Below are 25841 nucleotides of genomic sequence, written 5' to 3' on the forward strand. Positions count from 1 at the left end.
TTCAGCTCTTCCTAAAATGAAGGGGGATGAGATAAGAGTAAGAGAAAAGAGAGGAGATTAACTAGATATTATCAACACTTAATGCCACCTTTACTCTCAAGTTCTAATTTCTTCATCTTAGCACAGGCATTGTGGTAGTTTTCAGCCAGCTGTTCAGCCATGGCCTGAAGATGAGATAAGAAAGAAGAAAATTAACATAACTGAATAATATGTCAACTGCCAGTTCTAATATCTAATCTTTAACTTACACATTGGTCCCATGATAAGGTGATGCAGCTCATGTCCACAGGTTTCGGGCTGAAGGTTGATGCGCCTTCAAATGACAGCTAGGACAAAAAAAAAACGTCTTATTAATGGAATAAAAAGTTATTTGTAAGCAACGCTGCTTTAACAAGAACAAGCAGAACATGAGCACATATACCTGTCCAGACTGAGAGACCCTGCGTGTACATGGATGCATGCTAAACGCATCTCCTTCTTTGGTCCTTTCTATGTTCCAGCCAAAGGCAAGCATAGTCTTCATTGTCTCTTTGATGGCCCAGCGGTACGCCTCCTTCTCCTGGAAAATCAGAAATATAGAAAAGGTTTAATGCAAAACTAAAATAAGCAGGTATCAAGGGACAGCAGACAAATAGCTCAAGAACTTGTAACAGCCTGTCAATGAGTGCATATAGCCAGCCTTCAAGTACCAGGCATCACATGGATGTTATTTTCTGGGCTAAATCTTGTCTGCCTTTAGAAATGTGTCCCATAAAGTAAACAATGTGGATCTATTCTGCATTTCCACTCAATTTTCTATTGAGCAGTGGTCCTAAAAGATGTCCAAATGGTACTGCACGTAGCTGTCAAGGTTAAAAATCAGATCAAATATGCTTGAAAGTAAATGTTTAGTAGACTTGAAGATCACACTGTTCTTTAAAAATATTAACACTTTTAATGTGATTTATATACAGTACTGTATATGTAAATGAGATTTCTCATAAGATTATGACTCACTGTGTGTTGCACAATTTTAGCATTTTACAGTATGTACTAGGGTTGTGCCAGCAGACGATGATGTCAGGGATTGAGGATGGTTTAAATTTAACGGCGACGGCTTATCAGTTTTATTTATTGTCCACACTGATGTATTAAAATAATATTTTCATTAATATGAGATTTTTGATAAATTTGATTATTTAAAGACTTAATTTTGCACCTCCACATATGAGTGACATGTGCAGCACAAACATGTCTGGGCATGCATGAGCGTTCGCACACATGGCTGGACTTCTGTGTGCTGCTCCACGCAGGAGTGCAGCCGAGCTACCATATTTGATCAGAGGATATTTTTGACTGTTGAACTGTTTTCTTTACATTAGAACGTCACATGACTGCATTTGCAAAGACAGTCATTTATCTCGTCTCCTTAACTATTTGTTCCATCAGGCACATTGCCAGTGAAAAACTCCACTGTGCACTGAGGGGCGGAGGTGAAGAGCATAGGAGCACGAGGTGAGATATGTTAAGTTAAAAAAAATTAAAGAGACAGTAAATGTTATGCCTTAATAATTCTAAAGGTGTTCAGCTGATATCCTGCCACTTATGTTCAATAATTACAGCTGGCTAAATCAGTTGTTCAAACATGTCTTCATGCTGGAAGTGAGGAATAAATTGTAGTGTCCTCTACATCAGGTAAGGGGGGGTAACACTATGTTTGGACTGTGAAGCAAATCACCCATCACTACTTGACATTTGGTATGTATGCAATTGTCTCTGTACATCTAGGATATCACCACTTTCATTACTGAAGAACACTTGAAGAACATCCACACATGCCATAAAAACTGACTACTTCATCTGTACCTTTTCAGCAAGAGCCCTGTACGGCTTGAGGCGAGGGTGAACTTTGGTGTTCTCACATAGGTGCTCTCCATGAACCCAGCCACCGACAAACTGTCAGAGAAAACACACAGATTTACTAAACAAAAAACAAAGAATAAATCAGGGACTCTGTACAGAGAGATTTCTCTGACAATGTCAGAGAAAACATCTCTATGTACAAAGGTATTCTTATGATGACAGTCAGTCCAGACCAGGATATGATACCTTTTCCAGTGACCACTTTTCATGAGTATGCTCGGCATACTTGTTCACAACAAACTCCAGCCTCTCTGGCACTGACACACTAATGCAGAGACAGAAATAATACATTATTAAGCCTTGATTAAAACTGCACATTGATCTCTGCGAATCATAATGTTTATATTCACAGAATACAACACTTGGTCTGCTAAATTACAGGTTACACTTCTGATTAGGCAGGTCATTTTCACACGATTCTCTTTTCAATCATCCAAAAATATCCTTGGGGTATCTTACTTGGATGTATCTACAGGCTGGGGGTCAAAGTGTCCGTCTGTATCGATGGAGGTTATTTTCTCAATGTGCGACAAGCAGTTTTGTTCCATATGATCAGGAGGCAGGGCCATGGCCACTGCAGAGAGGCACTGCACACACAGACTCGATAACTGAAGTATCTGGGGCTTTAAAGTAGATAAAAAACAAAACAAATTAGACAAGAAGACCAACTATCAAAAAGAGTAAAAACAATGATGCTGCGTGACATGCTCCTCACGCAGCATGTCACCTTATACTAGCGTCTTCCTTATTATTTTCATTGCCATTTAGGGGAACACTACATCAGGAGATCAGGTTATGGGAGGACAGCGAAGAACTAATTTTATATGAACTGCAATAATCGTGTTAACCAAAAACCCACCTATATATTTCAGAGCCTGTATTTAACACAGTTCATTCAATTAAAATTTAATAAGTTATGGATTTAGTTACTTGGGAAGTAAACATATGACTGCATACTCCTCCTGAAAAAGCATTTTCATATGCAAAGATTTGTCAGTGTCACATAACGCGAGCAATCAAAATCCCAACCAAGAAGTGCAATAAGCAATAAGCAGGGCAAGAGATATATTGTACACCCAAGCATGTACATTTGTACATATACAAGCCTTTTGTTGTGTAGTAATTTCAGCGAAAAACAACTTCATAGTTCTGTGCAGTGCTAATACTGTGCTCTGCTTCTGAGTCTGTTTGATGTCTGCTCCATGTGTGGGTGGTTTGACCTCATCAACTTATTTCTTTTGATGTTTTCCCGTTCTGCATCGTTCAGGTAAGTGTCTGGCAGACATATTTTACGTACATTATGCTGTTCACATTTCCAAACAGTCACTTTAAGAGTGGGAGGTTTCATACCAGGAAATGAAAAATTAACACCTTATCTCAAGTGTGTTACATCTTCCCCGATGCAGGCTCTCGTAGTACACTAAAGAAGCGCATGAGAAATGTATTTTGCCATTTTTCTTCGTAAGGAGGACAAGAAAAGATGAAGGATACATCATGAGATGAATTAGTTTGAAGAAAACCTTTTTTTCCACATTTAATGCAATTATTTTTGTGCTTAAGTACAAATTTAAAGTAATTATAAGCTCAAGTCAAAACTAACACACATAATCAGTTTAGTTTACCTTCTTGGCTAAAGCCTTGAACACCCCCCAGAACAACTTTGTAGACAGGTAGAGTTCTTCTTCAGATGCACAACCCTGCTCACCCTGCCTGCCAGACTGGGAGTAGTACTTCCACCTTTGCTCATAGTGACTGGTCAAGAGCTGATAGATGAAAGTCGTGATTAGTTAACAAAATTATTTTCATATTCAGTGTGTGGCAAGCCCAAATTTAATTATCCACCTTTAGAGGCATTTTGCTGTGGTCTGTCAGATGAAGGACATCAAAGACAAGCCGACGAAGGAGAGGCTGCATCATAGGTGGCTGGAGTTTACTGAGGACCAAGGGTTGCAGAATTAGTCACATAAACAGATTAATTCCACATCAGCCAACACAACAACCCTTCCCCTACACACACACATCCACACACTCACGCACAACGATATTTTTGACTGATTAGTACATCTCAGAAGGATGACATAACTCAGAAAATGCCATTAGCAAAATGTTAATAAATCCAATAATTAACATCACACTCTTGTTCATTTAATATGCCAATTATCTGTATTTGGAAAATGAGAATTCCCAGTGATTCATTATATATAATGAGTGGGAATAAGCTGTATCTGGATTGGTTACTATTTTGCTGTTGCTATTTTTTCAAACAGCAGCCTGACACTGATGTCAGCGGATATAGGAAGGAAATGTTGTAATAATTCCGAAATTAAGAGCCAAACATAGCGAAACCAGCTGTCAAACCATTTATTTCGGATATGTAGGTGAATCTAGTTTGGATGCTGTTGCAAATAAACCTCAATGACCCAAAAACTGAAAAATGCAATATTGGATTATGATACTCAAGGGAGGAACAACACTTCCCCTAAATATATATCTCTCATTCAGAGAACCCCACCCATTTAATGCCATATTATATAGACTGTCACATTCTTTGACCTTGTCCTCTGTTTTTCATTCATACCAGCTGGACACCCTACCTGCACAAAGCCAACAGACAGTCTTCTGTAGTGTCTCTCTGAGCCTTGGTCAAGCTAAGAGCCCTCGAGAGGCGGTAGACTGCCTGAATGAGAGAATCAACCAGCAAGATGTGGTCCTCTAAATCATGGAAAAGAACTGAATATTTGGTGAGAAGGGGAAGAACAGCAGTACACAAGTATCTATTGACGGCCAGAGCCATATCAGTGGACCCTAGGTCAGCCTGCAAAGGGAAAAAAAGAGGTTTAACTTATGGGTGTGAAGTTTCCCCAGATTACATAAGGAGTGGTGGATGTTATAGCATTTAATGGAAAACAAAAATGAATATTTCTCAGCTTACAGTGTCAAGAGAGACAGCTGCCTGAAGGTCAGGCAGAAAGCCAACTTCTAGAAGGTGGAGAAGAAAACTCTGACTCTCAACACCATAAACCCGATCCAGGAACAGCACCATGGCTGCTTTGTGGTCTGGGCAGAACACTGTAGATAGGTCAGGCTCAACCAATGCACCATCTGGAAAAGCAAGACAAGATTAGATCTGATGACCAAGGTCATATTAACATATTATGTACTTTACATCTACTGTGAAAACTATGTGGTCCCATCTCTCTGTGTGAAAGAATGGTTTGGGACTGTCTAATATCTGATAAGGCGCTTAGCCTCAGTTGCCTCCGTCCACCTCCACTATTTTTCCACAGCGATTGTGGAGTGAGGCATCAATGTCTAATGAGTTAGAAAAAAGCCACAGCTGCCAAAGTCTGGCCAATGTGGCCTATTCAACCTTTAGAGACTGAAGGGATTTGAAAGGAGATGCTGATGACTCCCTGAAGATCCTGAATAGGGATGAGAGACCTCAGAATGGCCCTGATACGGATTGCCTCTCCTTTGCCTCCTTGAATTAACTGGACAAAAATAAAATAGTCATTCAAGACATAATAACAACAACTTTCACAATACAAATTAATAAAATAACTGGTCATAAGTGTTACAAAATTTCAGTGTCATAACATATGATAACCTGTTTTTTAACCTCATACTGACTTGTCCTGTGAGTTACTTTGGATTTTATTTTTAAATTCACCTTTCAGTCAAAATTAACATGTATTTAATATAAAAAAAATAATTACTGGTGTTATTCACTGTCAATATATAAAAATACAGTTAAACTGACATTATTGCATTTAAATATCTTAATGTACTTTATCTAAAGAACATCAATGTGCCTTTGATGTACAAAAATGTCCCCTTCTTTTAATTCACCTGTGCACTTTAGCGCTATGTTTTCAGACACTTTCAGTCAGGTAGACACGCTCAAAACCTGATGGCTCGAGGATCTGATGCAATGTTCACCATTTCATTTATTCACCCTGTTGAGGGTTTTCCAGATGAAGGCTGGGTACTCTATCATCAATATGAATAATAGGACCTGACCAGTAAATCTGTCTTTAATGGCTTATTGCAGTATACTGAATGTTGGCCAACAAGGGACAACAATCTCTATTAGAGTAAGTCCAAACTAGGTCTGAGAATATCTTTAAAACATTAAAAAACCTGTAACCAAGTGTGGGTTACATAATAAATATTAGGCAAAATGCAATGCAGCATCTAAAATGCACACTTTTGTCTGAGGTTTATTCTTTTAACAGAAGTTTGCAGACTCTCTTCATTAGGCTTTATTGGTTGAGACATGAGTAGATATTGATGTGGAAGAGCTGATGATAGCTAAGGGAACACTTACATGCATCTCCGGAGCACAGCGACCGAGCAAGTCAATAAGAGCTGAGTAGAAGGTCATGATGGCGTGCCCCATGTGAATGACATCATCATCGCTGTCTTGGACAACATCTCTATTACAGGACACAATCATAACAATCAAAAGCCTGCAATGACCTGATATTATCTATCACGGATTATCAACATATATTACTGGTGGCCTCTACAGATAGAAGCTAATGTGTACAGATTCTTTTGTTGCTTGTTACAGTTACTTCCACTGATTCTGGATTTACAATATTTCTAAATCCAGTTTAAATAGTTTTTTTAGATTATCTGATACTGACAGCGCTCTGTTGGAATGATAATTGGTACAAGGACCATCCATAGAAGGGTCTTCAGAGATCTTGATGGCTTCTTCCATGGCTGCTAAGAGACCATTTCCCCCATCACCTCGCAGCGCAGGGCCAAAACACTCAGGTCGACGAATCAACAGCCTCAACACCACATAAGCATTCTCCTCGACACTCTCACCTGTGACCAATCAACACACAGCTTTGATTTTTATTCTTCAATATCTGCCATAACAATAAATATATTAACAAAGACTCTCACAAAGAAAACTGATCAATTTAAACAGCTAGAGGATAAAAATGTTATATATCTTCTGTAGAGTGATATAAAACAATATACTGCACAACTCAAGTGCTGCACAGAGACGAGGTGAAGCTGTAAATACTGAGGAGCACTTGCTACAGAAAGCCATTGCCATTTGGCTGAACTGTCAACAGCCTCAAGGGCAATTTGAACAGATGACTTTTGGGCACCGCTTCAGACTAAGGAAAATCAATAGCAGAGTGAATTACCTCTAGTGCAAATACTGCAGCTTAATTAGGAGCGTGACATGATGCAGCCTCTTGTTCCTTTTTAAATTTGCATTTTGCTCCTATCAACACTGTGTTTTAAGTTTCAGAAGCAATAAATGACCTGCATGCTCTGCAAATGAAATGTATATATTAAGAATTAAATGTATATTATACAGTATACTCTATTAGTATTAATTAAGCTTGCACTTTTTTTATTAAATTGGCAAGCTAAAAATTTTCGTGTGACAGATCAAATACCATAATCGAGCCAGCCAAATGTATGTAACGACTCACGTGTAACTTATGTCAGGGTGACATTTTAGTCCATGTTTTCATATTTTAAAAAAAATACCGTATGAACAAATATACTAAAAATGAAAACTTAAATCTTTAATTTACCATTGCAGAAGACAGCAAAACGTAGAAAATCCAGATAACGCTCGCCCTCCACAGGGTTCCACCCTATATCGCAATAACCTTTTGCCACTAGCATTGGACAGCTCTGGAGACCACAGCCAGCAAGGCACAGAACCACCTGGAAAAAAGATAAGATTTATCAGCAAAAAGTACTTATTTGCTCAAGCTGAATCTCTTTCTTAACATTATAGCTTTCTTAGAAACTAAACTTTAATATTATAAATATATACATATTATATTTAAGCTCCACTGTCTATATATACTGCTGCATTTCCCCTGCACCGTGAATCATATTTATTAATTATACATTATTATTGACATGAAGGAAGCCAGTATACTGTCTACAGAATGACTAATGGACTGTAAGATTTCCGGTCAATACAGAGTTACCTTCTCCAGGTCTGATTCCCTCAGTGCTAAGGCCAATTCATTATTATCCATAACTGAAGCTGCAGCCACATCCAGAGGAGTGGATCCACGCATGGACGGTGAAGCTTTGCAAAAACAAAAAAAACATAAAACAACTGAAACATGGGCTCAAACTCTCCATAATGCCAGGCTATTAGTATAAGGGCAAAACACAATAATGTATATCGGTGTAGTTTACTTCTATATATTTTCAGTAAACTACAATCAAAAATGTTTCAAGTTTGGTCTTTACAAAAGACCAGTGAGATTATATAGCAGAGAAACTGACATTTACCTAGCCCGACACTGCTGTTTTCCAATAAGTAGCTGAGGTGGTCAAACAAGGCTCCCTGATTGTGTCGGCTGATACGGCAAAAATAGCACAGGAATCGACAGCAGCTGGCAACCATCTTAGGAAAGGTAATCTCCTAGCAATAGTAAATTAAAACAAGCACACAGAGAAAGCAAACTGTAAAGGGGCAGACGCTGAGTGATTAGACTGAATCATGCAAATTAGCCACAAGAGAAATTAATTTGAACTCCAACCTTTAAACTAAAAATAAACATCTAAACTTTGATTTCATGTTTTTCCTCCACATTATTTCTATACATTTGAGCTATTTTCTCACCTTTATTTGCCCTTCTCCAAGAACATTGACCATCACCTCCATCACAGTCTCATGCATCGACAATGCCCTCATTAGGTTTGGATGTTGGTAGAAAACTTTATTATTCATGATATCTCTGTAGATGTTACCAAAAATGTAAGAAAACTTGTGGCACCACATGGTAATGGAAACTTGGACACTAATAAATTATACAAGAGCAACTAATCATTCTTACCCTAGTCGTCTGATCATCAACCTCTCTTCCTCTTTCCCCATGCGAACACTGAGGAGGGAGCGGATTTGGCCCAAGGAGGACAAGAGTGCCATGGTGTCCTCCAGTGACGACTGCTTGATGGTATAAGCTTTGAATAAGGGTCCTTCCATTAGGCCCCTGAGGCCCTGATACTGGCGGTGCAGCAATGAGAAGATAGCACTGACTAGTTCAGGGTCCTCAATCTCACTTTCTTGAGCCCAGTGCACCATTGTTTCAGAGATCATCTTTTTGAGGGACTCTGAAAGAGTAACACCAGGTGAGAAGCAGAGATAAAAGGACAGGCTCGAAATCCTATTATCTGTGTTTAAATGACAAATTGATTAATTTATGTGTGTGATATAGCAACACATTGGAAATTTCATTTATTAGGTAATAACAATTTTGTTATTATGTCACTTACAGTAAATATTGCATTGCCAGTGTTGGGGTACTGTGATATTTTTACTTTGTCATGTTTTGTCATGTTTTTACTTGAGTTCATCAGTTATATGCATAGTGGACAGACACGCTTGCACTGCAATCAGGGGACTTCAGTTCACGTGCAGGAGAGAAAAGCAGTGGCGCAGTCTACAACTTATTAGAAGTGGAAAAATGAACACTTCTTTCATTTGTTGTGCACTAAAGGACAAAAACCCGTGGGTAAAGTGCAAACTGTATCTCTGTTATAAACACCTGCTGATAACACAATTCTTTGCAAGCATCTGCAAAGATAACACAAAGCTAGAGCAGAACCCAGACTCATGTTTAGGCAGAGTGTAAACCAACCTCAGCCAAACATCCAGAGCTTGATCTAAACAAAAGCAGCGATGAACGGTCAGCGTTGTAGAACTGTAGGCTTTATTTCTAGCTGGGAATGTTTGTAACCAATTTAAAATCTGCTAAAACCAGACTGCTCCCAGGGTTCAAGTTTCCACATCATAGGGTCTCTTCCTGTCTCCCTGGCTTAATTCCTTTGAGCCTGTTTACCTCCTGCTACCAATGGCTATTCTGTTACTGGGCAGCATTATGAATGAAGCAGTTTAATCTCTAAGATTTTGTGGTTGTGGTAATGGTTAATGGCCTTTCTGATGCAGCTTATGTTAAATTACAAGCCAAATGGTCAAACTTATGAACCTTCCTTTACTTTGATGTTTGACAGTTTGTAGAGACAAACCCTATTTGATGTAAACTTTGCTTTGAGACTTAACGTAGTCTAACATCAATCAATGACTCAATCAACAGCTTATAATAGTTTTTCGTGACTTTTTTCAGGTTAGTTTTTTTTTTTCTCTATTGTGTTTAAACTGGGTGTGCTATAGACCTAGAAAGTGTCTTTCTTGATGGCAAGCTACCCTTTCTATTTAATTCAACTAGAACTGACAACATTGTGGTAGAAAACACGATAGATATTTCCAGATTGCTGTGATGATGATTATGAAGAGGTCTTACGAAGCTGGTTTTCAACTTTGCTATCAGCTATGTATTCATACTTAAACATCATAAACACTTGAGGTTTATATAGTTAAATGGTAATTATGTGACAATGCCACAAACACGCCACATTACAGGGTAAAACAGGTGTAATTTAAGTTATGTGTCAAATTACTTTCTCCAGGAAGCAACCGAGCAATAAGTTACTTATCACTTAAGTTATATGCAACACATTAATTCTATGCGTAATGACATCAAAACTAGGCATGGCCTAATATAACATCTCCTTCACCAACATTATGTTTGCATTGTTTGTTAGTAACCAAAAATATGCTGCGTGATCACAGGTGCAGCTAAATAAAATGACTTATAAAGGTGATAAAATGCAACAGGAGAGCAAAATGTGCAAAGTAAGAAAAAACAACTTGTATTCACTGGGGCTATGTGAAGAACACCCGTCTATATCCATTGATGACTTATTACTGCCAAAGACTCTCGCCACAAGACAGAGAAATCGTTCTTTTAGAGACATCTCTGCATCCTCTTCATCCTCTGAGGTGCTGGCCAAATCAATGCCTGTGGAATGACAACAGCATAAAATGGGATTTAATCAGTGCTTTCTTGGAGCGTTTTTATAATTCCCTAGCTCAATAAAAATTCAATCAGTCAAAGATAAGCTGTGTTCCAACCACAGTGTGTCTCGAGAAGGTGATGGAAGTCTTGAAGAAGCTCCTGGATTTCCACTGGACACGGAGAGTTCTCCTGCTGCGCATCTTCTCTGAAGGTCAGCAGCATATTGATCTGTAGTCAGGTGAGAGATTACAATATGTATAGACAATCAGCAAGTGTGTGTTACATGCTTTCTTCAGAGTTACAGCTACATTACATAAACCAATGCAAAACAAATGCTATAACTTTATCCTTTTAGTTAGTATTCATATCGTGCAACCTGCTCCTGTGGCGGTAACCGGAACTCCTTTGTCTTGCGAGCAGTGAGGGCAGCAGACATGTTGAGCGCCTGCATGACCTGGTTGTAGCGAAACCGCTGGTTCTCCTGCAGCTGGCCAACAAAGCTGTCGGAGAAAGCAATCACAGCTTCTACCCTGTGGCGAACCTGGCAGTCACACAGGTAGGATAGCAAGTGGCAGAGCTAGAAAAAGAAATAAAGCAGTCCTTCATGGCTAATTTTAAACATACTTGAAGGATTCAAACAACACAGCACATGAAGCTAATCCCCAGTGACCCACAGAGAAGAAAGAGCATTATCAAAAAAATTTTTTTGCAGATTGGTTCACCTCAAGTTTGACAGCTTCTGGAAGCTTCATTTGAAGAAGTCCTTGTTTAACAGTGTAACTTTCTTCAGTGATCACTCCTTTCTGCTCTTCTTCATCATCACTAGTTTCTTCTTCCAACTTCCCTATGGGTGTTCCAGGCCTTGCAAATGCACCTTGCTCCATGAGTCTAAGAATCTTCCCTAAGTCTTCATCCCTACACACCCCCATAACCAAGAGGCTGTAGAAAAGTCTTAATAAAGGAACAAGCAAAAGTTCGAAATTGCCTCCTGCAGGATCCCTTACATCCTGACCCACAGCCCAAACTGCAGCAGTCAGCATCTCCACGGTAAGATTCTTTAAAATGTCCAGAGGGATTTCTGGGCTGTCTTTGCAGGCTATTTCCAGTGCACTAGCTCCTTCTATGCAATCGCTTCTGATAAAGTAAGGAGTTGAAAAATGCATCTGAGGTTTAAGGGATGTGCTACAGCTAGCACTTGGTATTCCCTCTGGAGGTTGTCTATCCCCACCATTAATAGGACTGGGATAAAGGGTGATTTCTCTGGTTTGGTCAGTCATAGGAACTATGTATTCATGGTTCATCATAAGACAGGCTGTGGTGTAGCTGCTGAGGAAAACCTTGAGGACAAAAACAATAAAATGTATTCAGATATTCTCCAAAGACCAGGACGTACTTATTCTTTTGTCAGTTAATGTTATCTAACCTCCAACAAGCAGTCACCTGAAAAAGCAGCTGATAAAATGCAGACCGGAGCAGGCCAGGGAGGTAGGGATCCTGAATAGCATAAAGAATCTGCGACTGGTCCACATGACTGCAGAGGGCATGGCAAACTCTGGTGTTGCCAAGAGCACATAAAGAGCAGTAGAGCAGGAGGGTATTGTTGTGAAAGGTCAAGAGGTCATCAAGCTCCGACAGTTCCAAAATGTCAACACACCTACATGAATAGCATCAAAAAGCAAATGCAACTTCACTGTTATTAACCCTAAATCTAATTAAAGCTTTTGCACCAACAACATTTGGAACAAAATTTCTTTATTTTCTTGAAAATATTTCTTTGTTCTTAAATCTGTAAAAGATCAAATCCTGTCTTCTTAACCTGTTTTCATCAGGAATGTGAAGGATCATGGCTTGTAAGGGCTCACGGCATTGAATTCTCCAGCCGTGACATTCATCTGGTCGATCAACCAACACTTTCAGTGCTCTGTCTGGTACTCTAGTCCATGAAGCAGGCCTCAGCCACTGGACCTGAACCCTAGGAGGACACTGAGGAGTGACATTCCTTGACTGGCTCCGAAGCAAACCTGAGGACAGTGGCATCACATTCTGGATTCGAGAAGAAGACAAATACAGGAAATTATGTCATACATGATACTTTTAGGATGGTATGAAAAACAAACTGAAGTTCAGGCTAACATCTTGCATTGTAATTTATTACTCTTCAAATTTGTCCACAAAATAAGCAAAACCTGCTTAAAAAAATAAAAAGTATCTTAGCCAGGTTTAATAATGAAAGTTGAATTACCTTGATGCGTCCCAGTTCAAACTGAAACATGTTTTTGGTGGTGGGTTTGACAAAAACAGCAGGAAAGAGCTTTGTACTTGCCTCCACCTGATTTGCAGGGAAACAGTTTATGCTCAGTTTAATAATGCAATCCAACAACTTGCCTGTTACTGACATTATAACATTAGCAGCCCCACCCATATGGAAAAGATATATATAAATCTTATAAAGTTTGTATCTGTCTTGTGTGAAACTTGTATGAAAAGCATACAAGAGTGAAAACACATATAAGATCCCTTGAAAGATTATATAATGAAACTTGTATGTTTTGGATGCTTACTAAAAAAATATATGAAAGTAATGAGAAAGTGGCCACTTTCATGAGTAAATCATATATGTTTTTACTATTTCTTTTCCATATGGGCAAGTTCAGTCCCAAGTGTTACATACATAGTAGGGCTGTGCGATATGACCAAAATCTCATGTCCCGACATATATCACAAAAATGTTACATTTTCTGTAAATTCTGTAAATCTCGGGCAACTCGATTATGCGTGAAGTCTTTTTTTCTAGCTAGTCGTGTACCTGGAGTCAAGTGTTTTGACCAATGCATGAAACTACATTTTTAGAAATTTTCTTTGTGAGTATTTACACGGCGTGCTGCGGGGAAAAGCCTGTTCTAACGTTTGAGTCTAAGGTTTATTTTTTTTAGCACCTGACGGCTCTTTTTTGCTTCTCATCCGTAAACATTCTGCGTACTCTTTCACGTGATTCAGTTTATTTTGAAAAATCTCAACAGGATCTTCAGCTTTATTGTGAAAGGTCTATGTGGAAAATAAACAAGCAGACGGCGGAGCCACGCGATGGTTTTACCGTCGTTGTTGCTAACGACAACGCATAAAAACAGTCGCTTGTCCGTCCGTAGTGTGCTTATTTTAATCATAAGAGAAAGAGAGAACTTTAAGAAATTACAGTGACCATCAAAATGATGAAAAAATATTGCCGTAAACAGGTTATTTTGCGAAATCACGAAACAAACTATAGAGTAATATGAAATGATAGACGTTTTGATATCGTCATCCGATATATATCATTATATCGAACAGTATGAGACATAATGTATAAAACTTACATTTATTAAAGTAAAAAATACATAAAAAAAAACAACAAAAAAAAAAAAAAAAACAACAAAAAAAACACAGTTTGTTGTGTGACCTACTTGGTAGAAAGTGGCCATCTCCACTCCACTGGAGGTAAATGTAAGCAGACCAGTGGTTGTGTCAATCAAACAGCCAATTTCCAATCCTGTGCTTCTCCGACTCTGAGACAGGCCTGTTGCCTCTCCAGCACAAACCATATAGCAGTTAGACCGCTTTACGCTATGTAGACAGAGGGGTATTGTCTGTTTAATGGAAATTTACAGCACACTGGAATATAACACCTCTGCAGTAAATATAGTAATTACAGCAGATGAAGGATAATTATAAAAAAAACAACAACTCTATTCAATCAAAATTCAAAATTCTTGATACAGTCACCTAAAATACTAAATAAAACTGTTTTGTTGTTCACCAACCTTTCCTGGACTTTGCCACTGTCATCTCCAAGGGTGACAGTCACAGTGTGGACATTGTCAGTGTTAAATGTCATGTCATGCTGATGAAAGTCAGAGGTCACCCAGCCTACCCACACATTGAATGGCTCCTGGCCTGGAAGAACCCGCACTGAGTAGTAATACTGAAACAGAAAGGTTAGTTGGTGTCACTCTTTGGTATTTGCATCTTGCATTCAACAGTTTTATTGCGGCAGGTAATTATACGTGCTGGCAAAGAAGTGAAGCACACTGCATTACAATTAGTTTTGTATTGTGTATTTTCACATGATGACGAGAAGATAAAGCCTTACTCTGGAGCTCTGGATAAGGTGATCATAGTTATCCTTGTCGACTACAACGTCTTCGAGGAGCCGTGCAGATGAGTTACTGCTGACTAAGCCTGGTTTGGTCTTCTTCAGCATAAACCTTACAGACAAAGAAACGCACATTAATTTCAGCAAAGCACAGTTATTGTGTTATTTTGCATTCAATTTTAAAGGAGATGGACCCTCATTCCATACTTTCTTCATTTTCCTTTCTCTACCACCTACCGCTGTTTCAGTCTTGATGTTTTGTCGTGACTATGATCTTTATGGTTGAGCTCATCTCTTGAACCAGCATAGCTGTGGGCTGACTTCATCAGCACCTCAAAGTCAGAGTCCACCTCCTCCTGCTCTTTCCTTTCTAAAAGGACAACAGGCATTAATTACAGCAGGGCCCCTGGGAGCTTAAGCAGGCTCATCAAGGTCATAATGGCAGAATATCAATAGCATAGACAGTGGATAATCTGGATAGCTGCAGCTATGCAAGTCACCCACACTAATTGTTTCTCCCAGTAGCCTAATAATAATAACAACAGATCTTGCATCAGGTCTAGAGATATTTGCTTGTTGAAATTATGTCAAACTAAACAGAGCTTTAATGTGGTCCGATGTAACATTTTCTCAAAAAAAGATTTCAAACTTGAACATACTGTATATAACATCAATAAACCTGAACTTGGAGAGAGAGCACTGGAGGCCACAGGACGCACGCCCCCTGGTGGGCTTCTGAGGACAGCAGCACATCTGACAGACATGCTGAGGCGATAATAGCCCATCTCACTTTCTCCACCATGGTGCGGTTGCATACACTGGGAGACCCTCAGGCTGGATAAGGAATCTGCTGAGCCACTGACTCTTGTAACCTTGAAAAAGATTTGAACAAGGTTTTCAGGATCTGTGTTAACTGATCACCGTTATTAGCAGCTCTAGGTCATCAAGGTCTGTAGATGGGTGAAGGAAACCTTGTATATATGGTAAGTTTACCTGTAAATAGTGATCATCAGGTAGTATGGAGGTAAATTGCGGCTGTTTCCAACTCATCCACAGAGCTGGGTCTCTGGCCATGTTGATGGCAAAAGGTCTATACCCCTCCTGCAGGCCACACACAGTAAAGTATTGCAAAGAGCCTACTTGGCGTCCCAGATTCAGCCTCCCCACCTGGTTCACCCCAACACTAACCACAGGTAATAGGCCTGGAAGACACAGGAAGTGGCAATATAGTTTTCCGATATTAGACTTTTAAATAAAGGTATAGTAAAGCTATATTAGAAACATCAAAATGCAGCAGAAAGTATAAAGCCAAAAACTTTTACAGACCATCTCTAATATCAAAGTCCTTGGCAGTCAGCTCCGATCCTCTGTCATTAAACAGCAGCTCTCCATTGAGCGTAACCATCATGGTGCATTCATCCATGTCCACCAAGCAACCCACCACATCACCTCTCAGCCATGGACGTCCCAGGGGCTCGCCGCCCTGATGGTACCACTGAGCCTGAAAGCAACATTGAGTTAGAAGGAAAGAGACAAGTGCAAAAAGCCAAAGGCAAAAAAAAAAACAACAACCCAGAAGAGCCAATACAAGACATGTCATAAAGTATATTTTGCATGAGGTTACTGCTATCTATTTGAAGAGTTATCTAAAAACTCTACAATTTTCTAATACTCCATATACCACATGTTAGTACCAAAATATGATACGTATGGAAAACAAATCACTAAAAATTGGAACGGTTTGATCTTAATTAATCATATCAACACAGCTTTGGAGTAACTGAGACCTTCTGTGTTGGTCAACCAACAATATGAGGTCAGGAGTCACTGCAAGGATATGCAACTAACGTGACACAATATGCAGACATTAGAAGGTCCAAAAAAAGTAACTAATGTTTCAGTTTCTTTCAATAGATACTTGTCTGTGCCTACATATCTCCTTCTGTCTGCTCTCTAAAACGTCACCTAGTCTCAGTTATAGTTATATAGCAAGAAAAAACAGTTAATTAAAGTTCATTAGTTAAGTAAATTCAAAAAAGATGAAAATAAATAAATATGCATTAACAAAGCCATTATAATTTGGGCTGATTCCCATTCAGCTACTGTAATGGTCAGTAGCCAAAGTAAGAAATGTCAAATTTAATTATATCTCACCTCAAATCCATCAAAGACATATGCTTGGTCATCTGAGCCAAGCTCTTTATCTGGGGTACAGCCTGGTCGGGCCCAGCCCACTCTCATATTCCCTGCTGTCAGTATTTCATATTCAAAATACCACTTCCCCTGGGTCACAGCATATGATTTATCTGGTCTGAACACTCTGCATCTCTCAGCAGAGAAGAAACATGGCTTTGATAATGTAGCTGTAAAGCCAAGAAACAGGAAACATATCGTTATTTGCCATACACCTATTTCCAAAAAAGTTGGAATGCTGGATACAATGTAAGAGACAGCAGAAAATCCCCACTAATCATCAAAACCCTACATCTACACATATGTCTAAATAAATAAACATGTAATAAAAATATATTTGTCATGTTTAACATTCATTAGATTATTTTCTACATAAATATATGCTAAAGATTATTTGCAAATCCTAGCAATCTAGGTTTATTTACATTTTCTACAACGCCCCAAGTTTCGTTTTTGGGAAAAGCATTGTAGAACAAAATCCCTCTGGGAAAACAATGGTGACAAATACTGCAGTATGATTAATATACAAATAAACCTTTGTTTACTACTTTGTTAATATATCGCAGTTGAACTTACACTGATTACCTTACATATGATGTGCACTAAGCTACAGTTTTATAACAGATCTTTGAAACATACTGTGTTCCTGGTTTCGGGGCTCCAGGCTGTAGCCGTATGCCAGCAGGGTACAGACAGCCTCTCTGACACTCTCTCTTCCCACTCTCCGAGTTCTTTCATCAAGAAGGCTGTAGGGCAGAAGGTAAGGGCTCTGCTTTGCTTTTATATCCTAAAAGTACAGACGCAAGGAGCAAGAAGGGCAACTATGTTTAACGCTATACAATTATCTCATGGTATAACCTTTTGCTACTATGTGAATATCTATATACAGTATATTATAACTATTTTAACACTCTGGAAAAAGTACTTTTGTGTAAGATGAAACAAACTGAAGTAATCCAGCACAGAACATAAACCTGTTGCGCTCCATAAGTCCATCCCTGTTTGATTCGCTCTCTGGCCCATACGTTGTGTTCATTCTCCGCCAGCAAGTTAACTGCTTCCTCGTGGTCTGAGCTCAGAGACACCTGGCTCAGGTCTACTGGAGCAGGCCTGTAGCCAGTCATCTGCTCATACCTAAGACAGAAAACAAAGCAAAAAAGACAGATGTGACAGGATCACAGTTACAGTTCCTGAATGTTAAACAGTATTTTTGTATCATTCCTGTATAAAATACTTTCAACTGCCTTGAGTAAACAAAATGCTCACTTTTTCCCTCCTGGCCTACACCCTGCTTGAACCGCACGAAACAAATAAAGCAGAACATCAATAAACGTTAAAGAAATATAAATAATAAATAAATAAACAAAATTGCATTTAAAAAGTGGGGGAAGAAAAATTCTCAGAGAATTTAAAGGAGCCAACATATGACTAAAGGCTGCAAAGGAAAAATACACACTTCAAACATCTTGAGTTAGCGTTTGAAAAGAGTGTGTTCAGTAGGCGGTGGTTTGTGATGTTCATTGTGCTGTTGTACTGTTTTATCGCAGTTAAACTATTCTTTGACATAAGCTGTAAGTTTTTAAAAGAATTTGTTTGCAAGGATGGCTCAAAGAAGAGTGTTGAAATTGAAGTGAGATGTTCTCCTAGTGAAAGCATACGAGATCAAATGAATATGAACTGCAGTTGTGTATCCTCTCTTTATTGTAGCCTCATAAAATGAGTTACCATTACCACCATAAGATGGTCCTTATCTTTTTCTGCTACTTTAATTTAGACATGATGCAACTCACAGCTGAACCAGACTAAATTAAATCAAACATGATATTACATTAGGCTTGGATAGACTCCAGCAACCCCATGACCCTAAACTGGATAAGCAGATAAGAAAAAGGATATATGCATAAATCTTGCATAGTGGATTTTTGGTTTTTTAGTGGATTTTCACTTACTTGACAGGAAGTCTCATGTATTTCATGTGTTTCTCAGCATGATCATCCATCAATCCGATGTGGAAACCAAGTGCCAGCAGGGTCCTCCAATGAAGAATAAAACTTTGAAAATTCACTACTGCAGCAGACACTACTTACTAATTACTAAATATTAGATTTGAAAAGCACAAGGTCTGTCACAATCTTTTTTTTTTTAATAAAAATTTTTTCAATAAATAAATAAAAAATAAATGAAAATAATAATCAAGCACACTGGGTTTTTATTATTATTATTATGATCATCCATCCATTCGCTTCCGCTTATCCTTTTCAGGGTCGTGGGGGGTGCTGGAGCCTATCCCAGCTGTTATAGGGCGAGAGGCGGGGTGCACCCTGGACAGGTCGCCAGTCTGTCACAGGGCTAACACACAGAGACAGACAACCATTCGCGCTCACATTCACTCCCGCATTCACACCTAGTGGCAATTTGGATTAATCGATTAATCTATTCCCACAAACTGGACGTCTTTGGATGGTGGGAGGAAGCCAGAGTACCCGGAGGGAACCCACGCAAACACAGGGAGAACATGCAAACTCCACACAGAAAGACCCCGGCCTGACGGTGGAATTGAACTCAGGACCTTCTTGCTGTGCGGCAACAGTGCTAACCACCGTGCTGCATTATTATTATTATTATTATTATTATTATTGTATGAAACAGAACAGAGCTCACCTGAGTGTGTCCTGTGCCATCTGAAGGTTCTGGTTTCTCTCATGCTCTGGCAACTTGGAGAACTCCACCAGACAAGGATCATGTCTCTTACCTTCATCCCTCACCTGTTTGAGAGAGACGTTATTTTGCAAGGCAAGCAAAAACCATGTGGATTTCTTAAAAAGTAATCGTAATGATGATTCATTAGAATGTCATTGAGACTCATTTCCTTACGTTTTGCTACAAAGGAGTCTTTCTTTGGAAACAAATTAGCTAACAGCATTACAGTCTTTGTACCTGACCATCCTAACAGAAATGTTCTTTTTTTGCTTGCTTGTTTAAGACACTTCAAACTGACCGATGATTTATTCAACCATAAGAAAGCACCAAACTCAAAAGATAAACCAGTGTTGTGGCAACACATAACAGAAAACTGAGCAATTTTAAATTGAAATTTTAGATACTTTGTCACTAGCAGCCGGTCACAAAAACACATCATTTGCTCAGATTTCTTTAGCTGACAAATGCCAAAGATAACACAGGCTGACAGGTATAAAATAGTATTTTCTGCACCAACAAGATGATTCCTAAAGAGCTATTAGTTGAAAATTTGGCATATCTAGGCATGATGTGCAATGTGCCCATAAATTGAGGAAACTGGACAAGTGAAGGGTCAAGAAAGATTGGCAAGCTTAAAAAAAAAAAATCTACAGAGGATGTCATGTCCTTCAGGTGATCCATCTGCTGTTTGCTGAAGCCTCATCAGAAATGCTCTCAGCAGCTGTCAAGAAGCTATTGTTAAGGAAGGAAAATATGGGGAAAAGCCCGAGGAATGCCAAATTGCACAAGAAATGGACAGAAAATCACTGACAGCAGGTTTTATGGAGTAATGAATCCAAATTTTGTTAGGATGCCACCACTCCTGCATGCACACAGCCCTGTCATAACAGAAGATCGCGACCAGAACATGGACCCAGCATCGTGGACGCCCTCCTGAACGGTGTCGTTCTATGCTGCCTTCCGGGGTGTGCCGCCTTCCGCGCGGCCGGCCTCCGGACCTGCTCCGTCACGGTCGCTGGCTTCGCGGTCAGTGCTGTTGTTTTGTTATGTTTTGGACTTTTGTTCCCTGTGTTTTGGTTTCTGGCTCCTTGTGTTTCGTTTGTTTCGGTCCCTCCGCCCTCGGCCCACACCGCCCGCCCTGGTTGGGTTGTTTTTTGTTTTTGTTTTGGTGTTTCGGTTTGGGCTGTCTGGGAGCCAGCCCTTTAAGAGGGGGTACTGTTAGGATGGCTGGGTTGTTGACCCAGAGTTTTGAGTTTATTATATTATTTATCATTTCTAGTCTTTGGTTTCTTTGTTAGAGTTCTGTCTTATGGTTTACGTCTCTGTTCCCTCTGTTGCAGTGCCTGCCTGTAAGTCTTTTTTTTTTAAGTTCAGTCTGTGTTATGTTTCCTGTTTTACTTTGGTGGTGCATGTCTTATGTTAAAGTATCTGGTTTTGCTTCCCCTGTTTCGTTAGGCCTGATTTGCCCCAGCTGTGTTTCCCTCCTGCTACCCATTCCCTGATTGCTCCCTCTGTGTATTTAAGCCCTGTGTTTCTCTGTGTCTGTGTCGTGATCTACTCTTATCTAGCTGTGTGGTCTGTCTGCATAAGTTTACCTTGGAGTCTCAGTTTTGTTACTTTTTGGAGTAGAGTAGAGCTTTGAATGTCCTTCAAGAAGCCTGGATAACTTTTCCTAAAGACTACTTAAAGTAATTACAAGAGAGCTTGCCAAACAGAATTTAGGCTGTGTTGAAGAATAAAGGTCGTCACACCAAATACTGATTTTCAAGCTTATTAAAACTTTATATACTCTGTTTGCCTTACATACTTCACTCCATGGATATCTGTATGTTTCAATAAATCAGTGCATTTATTTTTCCTTTTCCTCTTTAAAAATATGAAAGAAATGAGGGGTGGCTCAAGACTTTTATACAATACTGCATATCAGTTATGCAATTTTATAAAATTATACATTTTGTGTCTTTTCTTACTGGTCCATGTGTCCATCCGAGATCAATCTTGTCCATTACCCAGAGCTCGTGGATATTCTCAGCCATTTTTTCTCGAATGTCCTCAAGTTGTGGAGGCAATACCACCTGTAGGGTAAAAGTACTGCATACGTAGCTAAACTACTCTGAGATGGTGTCATTTCTCTGAGCAAATGATTCTCTACAAATTAGTTATAAAGACTTTAAGTATACAAACACTTCATCTTTGTAAAACAAGATTTACCTTGCTGATGTCTATTGTTGTCGGAGTGAAGGTAACTGGAGTGACAGGCACTAAGGGGCCAATAAGCTCTTGTTTCCCTTCACCATGATCCAAAATGTATTCCTGACACAGCTGTACCTTCAGTCTGACTTTTGGGAGAAGAGCTTCAGAGCAAGAAGCATAACCTGGAGGTGGCAGGAAGCGAAACTCTCCATGCCTTCCCCCAAACAGAAAACGAACTCTTGTTTTGTTTTCCAAGAAAAGAGGAAGAGAAAATTTATTGTTTTGTGGATTTTTTGAAAAAAAAAAAAAAAAAACCCCAAAAACCAACCCAAAAAAACAATAATAGTGTTGATACTAACTTTACTCCAGCAGAGAAGCTGACCACAGGATAAAGAAGTCCATTAGCATTGAAGTTCTCACACATGCCCTGCACAGGTAGACCATTGACCCGGAATGAGATGCAGGGAATGCTGAGGTCAAGGCAGCAGCTAACGACATCATCATCTTTTAGTAGGTGAGGGAACGGGGAGCTGACTTTCCGGCTCACGCAGCCTAAGATTCAGGAGACACGCTCATTAGTCTTCATATTTACATTTTTAATGTTTCTGTACAACTTAAAATGGGAATTCAAGTGCTTTGTGCTTTATTAAATGGAAACACTACAACTAAAGTCAAATCAAATGAATGTTTTATAGCATTCATAAATGTAAAACATATTGTAAAGATTAAGGCACTTTAGGAACACGCCTCACAGCAAAGCCATTCCTGATAATTAGAAACATCAATGATAATCTACTGCTGTCCACACTAAATAAGAATAAAGTGCAACGAGCCAGAAAATGTTGACACGTTTCATGTTTTACACGAGATGTCTGTGTTGCACAAGCAAATCTTTATCAAAATACAAAGGTTTGTTTTTTGTTTTTATTTTTTTGATGAAGTGCAATCATCACTACTGAAAACTGAGATTGTAATTGCCTCCACTGCTCTCTCTCTTTTCTGTCCATGTTAAACATAAAAGAAAAAAGTAATATGTTAATTGTTCTCTGTGGATAATTAAGTGATGCTCAGCAATTGCAGTCACAGCTTTTATTGCACTAACTACAGGCATTTCAATTATTCTGAACAAGGAAATTAAAAATGATCTATTATAATGCATTTTGTGCTTTAATTGCCATGGTAATCCTCCCATGTGTAGCTTTTGTGGCACTAAAGTAATGTGCTAAGTTTTTCAAACTGACTTGTTATCGTGTTTGTAACAGCTACAGACTCTGATATTTGTCTTTGGAGTATGTGGAGTTTACTCGTCCTGTAAACTCTTGTGATCAGTGTTATGCAATAATGTTAAACAGACCAAGCTGTTTATCAGCCGTTTGAGCTCATCCTCACCTGACCAGAGGTGAAGTCCATCAAAGCCATACGAGCAGAGGTCATCTCCCACTCCATTCCCCCCCCAGCCCTCGCCGCCTGTCGGCCTGGGCTGGTAGCCTTTCATGCAAGCCCAGCCGACACGCAGGTGTGTGGGCTCAGATGTGAGAAAGGGTTTGACGTGATCCACAACCAGCTCGTAGTACCACCTGCGATACTGGGATGAATCTTCTCCCATAGCTAGGAAGATGTTTGGCCTCATGCTGTTGTTGTAATATGCAGAGAAATGTGGCAAAAAAGGCAAAAAAAAGACAGAAATTTCAGTCAACTCATCTTTTAAGATTTTAGTGTATTTGGTGTGATCATAAATTAATTTTGAAATAATTTACAATGCATATGAATAGTCTGCTCGCAAATAAAAGTGAAATTCATTCTGCGTCGATATGACAACATGATACATGGTGTACCCATACAACTCATTTTTAAGCTGTGACACTCTTAATTAGCAAAGCTCAGTGTTTGAAACATTCAGGTAGTGGGCTTTTACTTTTAAGTGCTGCTGATAGTCTGTAATTACAAGTTAACTTGGAGAGAGTCCAACTTTGTGAACGTTAAGTTTGTGTCCACAGACTTCAGCATAACGTTGCTGTGTGCTCTCAGCCAGAAATTGTTTATGACATAAAACACTGTGTGAAATGTAAGTAAAAATAGGATGCAACGATATGCATGTGTCATAAACCCAGATTTTATTCACTATAGAGCATGGGAAACAAATGTTTAAACTGAGACATTTTACTATTTCATGAAAAATATTAGCTCATTTTGAATTTGATGGCAGCAAAACATGTCAGAAAGGTTGGTACGGGACAACAAAAGGCTGGAAAAGTAAACAAGACTTAAAAGAAACAGCTGAAGAAATATTTTGCAACTAATTAAGTTCGTTGGAAACAGGTAAGTAAAACGAGTGGGCATAAAAAGAGCATCAGTTTCTCAGTAGTAAAGATGAGCAGATGTTCACCAATCTGCCAAAAATTGTATCTACAAATTCTGGAGCAATTTCAGAATAATGTTCTTCAAAATAAAATTGTGAAGATTTAGAATATCCCATCATCTACAGTACATAACATTATCAAAAGACTCTCTAAGCACAAAGAACAAAGCGAAAACTCAACATTGGATGGCTGTGCTCTTCAGCTGCATTGCATCATAACGGGCATAATTGTGACGTGGATATTTCAGCAAGACAACGCTAAGCCACATACTACATATGCTGCAGCAACACGGCACCATCACTGGAGAGATTTGGTCCTCGTTGAAACAAAAATAAGTCTATCCAGGACAGCTGACCAGCTGGAAATGTACATGAAACAAGCATGGGACAACATTCCTCATCCAAAATATCCAGCATCTGGTCTCCTCAGGCCCCCCCTCAGATGTTTATTGACTATTGTTAAACGAAGAGAAGGCGGTACTTAGTAGTAAACATATCCTTTTTTGATATGTTGATGTGTTGCCAACAAATTCAAAATGAACTTTTCTAAAACTGGTAAACTTTTCCAGTTTAAACATCTGAAATGTTTTCTGTGTTTTACTGTAAATAGAACCTAGAAAACATGCTCTATTGATCTGAGATTTCAAATCACTGCATTATGTTTTCATTAACAATTTACACAGTGTCCCAAGTTGTTTTTTTTTTAAATTAGGTTTGCAGTTCCAACAACTCCAAAGTTCAGCTGATTAAACTTTGGACTTAAATTTAGATTCATGTCAAATCAGTAAATCCAGCAAATGAAATTTAATTATGAATGGGACTCCCAAGCACCCAGCCATTAAAAAAGCAGCGCACTGAAGTCAGTAAGCCACTTTTATTGTGTAAATAAAAACTTAATCAGCATTTGAAATACCAGCTAGTATACATGTTTTTAGTTTTACTCATAAAAGGCTGGATTGAGGCTAGATAAAATGCATGGAAAGAATAGATTAAAGGCAAAAATGTAAAAAGAAGAGAGCATCTGGAAGAACTGTCACACTGTGGTAGGTGAGGGAGAGAAGATGAAAGAAAATTGATGAGATAAAGGAAATCAGAATGAAAGCAGATGTACTAATGAAGCATTTATTGGAACAAGAAGTGATAGAATGAGAAATTGCTTTAGGAGGAAAGGAGAGCTGGGGCATGGACTGAGCAGGTGTGAAGAATATGAAACAAAATAAGCTATAAAGCCTGAGGAATGAAATGGGCTGCTGATGGGAAAAAAAAAGCATGATAAAAGAAGGCAGCTGCTTACAGAGAAAGGGCAGATTGGGCAGAAAAAAAACTTGCTCAAAGGAAAAGGGAAATGGAAACTGCCTACAAGATCAGATTGGCACAGCAGGTCAAAATATTGAGAGACAGAAGAAGAGCATGGACTATGATGAAACTGGCTAAAAAATGCCTCCGTTGAGTCATACCACCTCGGGCTTAAGGTAATCTTTCCAAACTCTCACGAGACAAGGGTGAG

The 25841-nt window shown here is 39.0% G+C and overlaps 1 protein-coding gene across 5 annotated transcripts in view; it reads right to left on the minus strand.

The window, feature by feature from the left end:
• The window catches only part of ryr2b (ryanodine receptor 2b (cardiac)), an 81404-nt gene that overhangs the window by 38645 nt on the left and 16918 nt on the right, over window positions 1–25841 (minus strand). For 4 of the 5 annotated variants that reach the window (XM_040001628.1, XM_040001627.1, XM_040001630.1 and 1 more), the window contains 41 exons: window positions 23365–23606; window positions 22335–22527; window positions 21994–22213; window positions 21753–21857; window positions 19744–19847; window positions 19032–19115; window positions 18057–18216; window positions 17722–17869; window positions 17044–17252; window positions 16216–16390; window positions 15883–16091; window positions 15569–15761; window positions 15127–15259; window positions 14887–15001; window positions 14558–14718; window positions 14201–14360; window positions 13003–13089; window positions 12577–12803; window positions 12201–12414; window positions 11483–12097; window positions 11137–11337; window positions 10877–10988; window positions 10623–10763; window positions 8739–9015; window positions 8525–8639; window positions 8191–8323; window positions 7878–7981; window positions 7470–7605; window positions 6552–6738; window positions 6230–6338; window positions 5273–5393; window positions 4835–5004; window positions 4497–4717; window positions 3745–3835; window positions 3525–3665; window positions 2362–2525; window positions 2089–2167; window positions 1846–1935; window positions 422–559; window positions 249–326; window positions 89–164 (listed from right to left, as the gene is read on the minus strand). In XM_040001628.1, coding sequence (XP_039857562.1) covers window positions 89–164; window positions 249–326; window positions 422–559; window positions 1846–1935; window positions 2089–2167; window positions 2362–2525; window positions 3525–3665; window positions 3745–3835; window positions 4497–4717; window positions 4835–5004; window positions 5273–5393; window positions 6230–6338; window positions 6552–6738; window positions 7470–7605; window positions 7878–7981; window positions 8191–8323; window positions 8525–8639; window positions 8739–9015; window positions 10623–10763; window positions 10877–10988; window positions 11137–11337; window positions 11483–12097; window positions 12201–12414; window positions 12577–12803; window positions 13003–13089; window positions 14201–14360; window positions 14558–14718; window positions 14887–15001; window positions 15127–15259; window positions 15569–15761; window positions 15883–16091; window positions 16216–16390; window positions 17044–17252; window positions 17722–17869; window positions 18057–18216; window positions 19032–19115; window positions 19744–19847; window positions 21753–21857; window positions 21994–22213; window positions 22335–22527; window positions 23365–23606 — 6638 coding nt within the window. The remainder of the gene's footprint in view (window positions 1–88; window positions 165–248; window positions 327–421; window positions 560–1845; window positions 1936–2088; window positions 2168–2361; window positions 2526–3524; window positions 3666–3744; window positions 3836–4496; window positions 4718–4834; window positions 5005–5272; window positions 5394–6229; window positions 6339–6551; window positions 6739–7469; window positions 7606–7877; window positions 7982–8190; window positions 8324–8524; window positions 8640–8738; window positions 9016–10622; window positions 10764–10876; window positions 10989–11136; window positions 11338–11482; window positions 12098–12200; window positions 12415–12576; window positions 12804–13002; window positions 13090–14200; window positions 14361–14557; window positions 14719–14886; window positions 15002–15126; window positions 15260–15568; window positions 15762–15882; window positions 16092–16215; window positions 16391–17043; window positions 17253–17721; window positions 17870–18056; window positions 18217–19031; window positions 19116–19743; window positions 19848–21752; window positions 21858–21993; window positions 22214–22334; window positions 22528–23364; window positions 23607–25841) is intronic. The other variant, XM_040001632.1, reaches the window with a different exon arrangement.

This window comes from Simochromis diagramma, unplaced genomic scaffold (assembly GCF_900408965.1).
Source record: "Simochromis diagramma unplaced genomic scaffold, fSimDia1.1 OVJJ01000421.1, whole genome shotgun sequence".
Classification (NCBI taxonomy): domain Eukaryota; kingdom Metazoa; phylum Chordata; class Actinopteri; order Cichliformes; family Cichlidae; genus Simochromis; species Simochromis diagramma.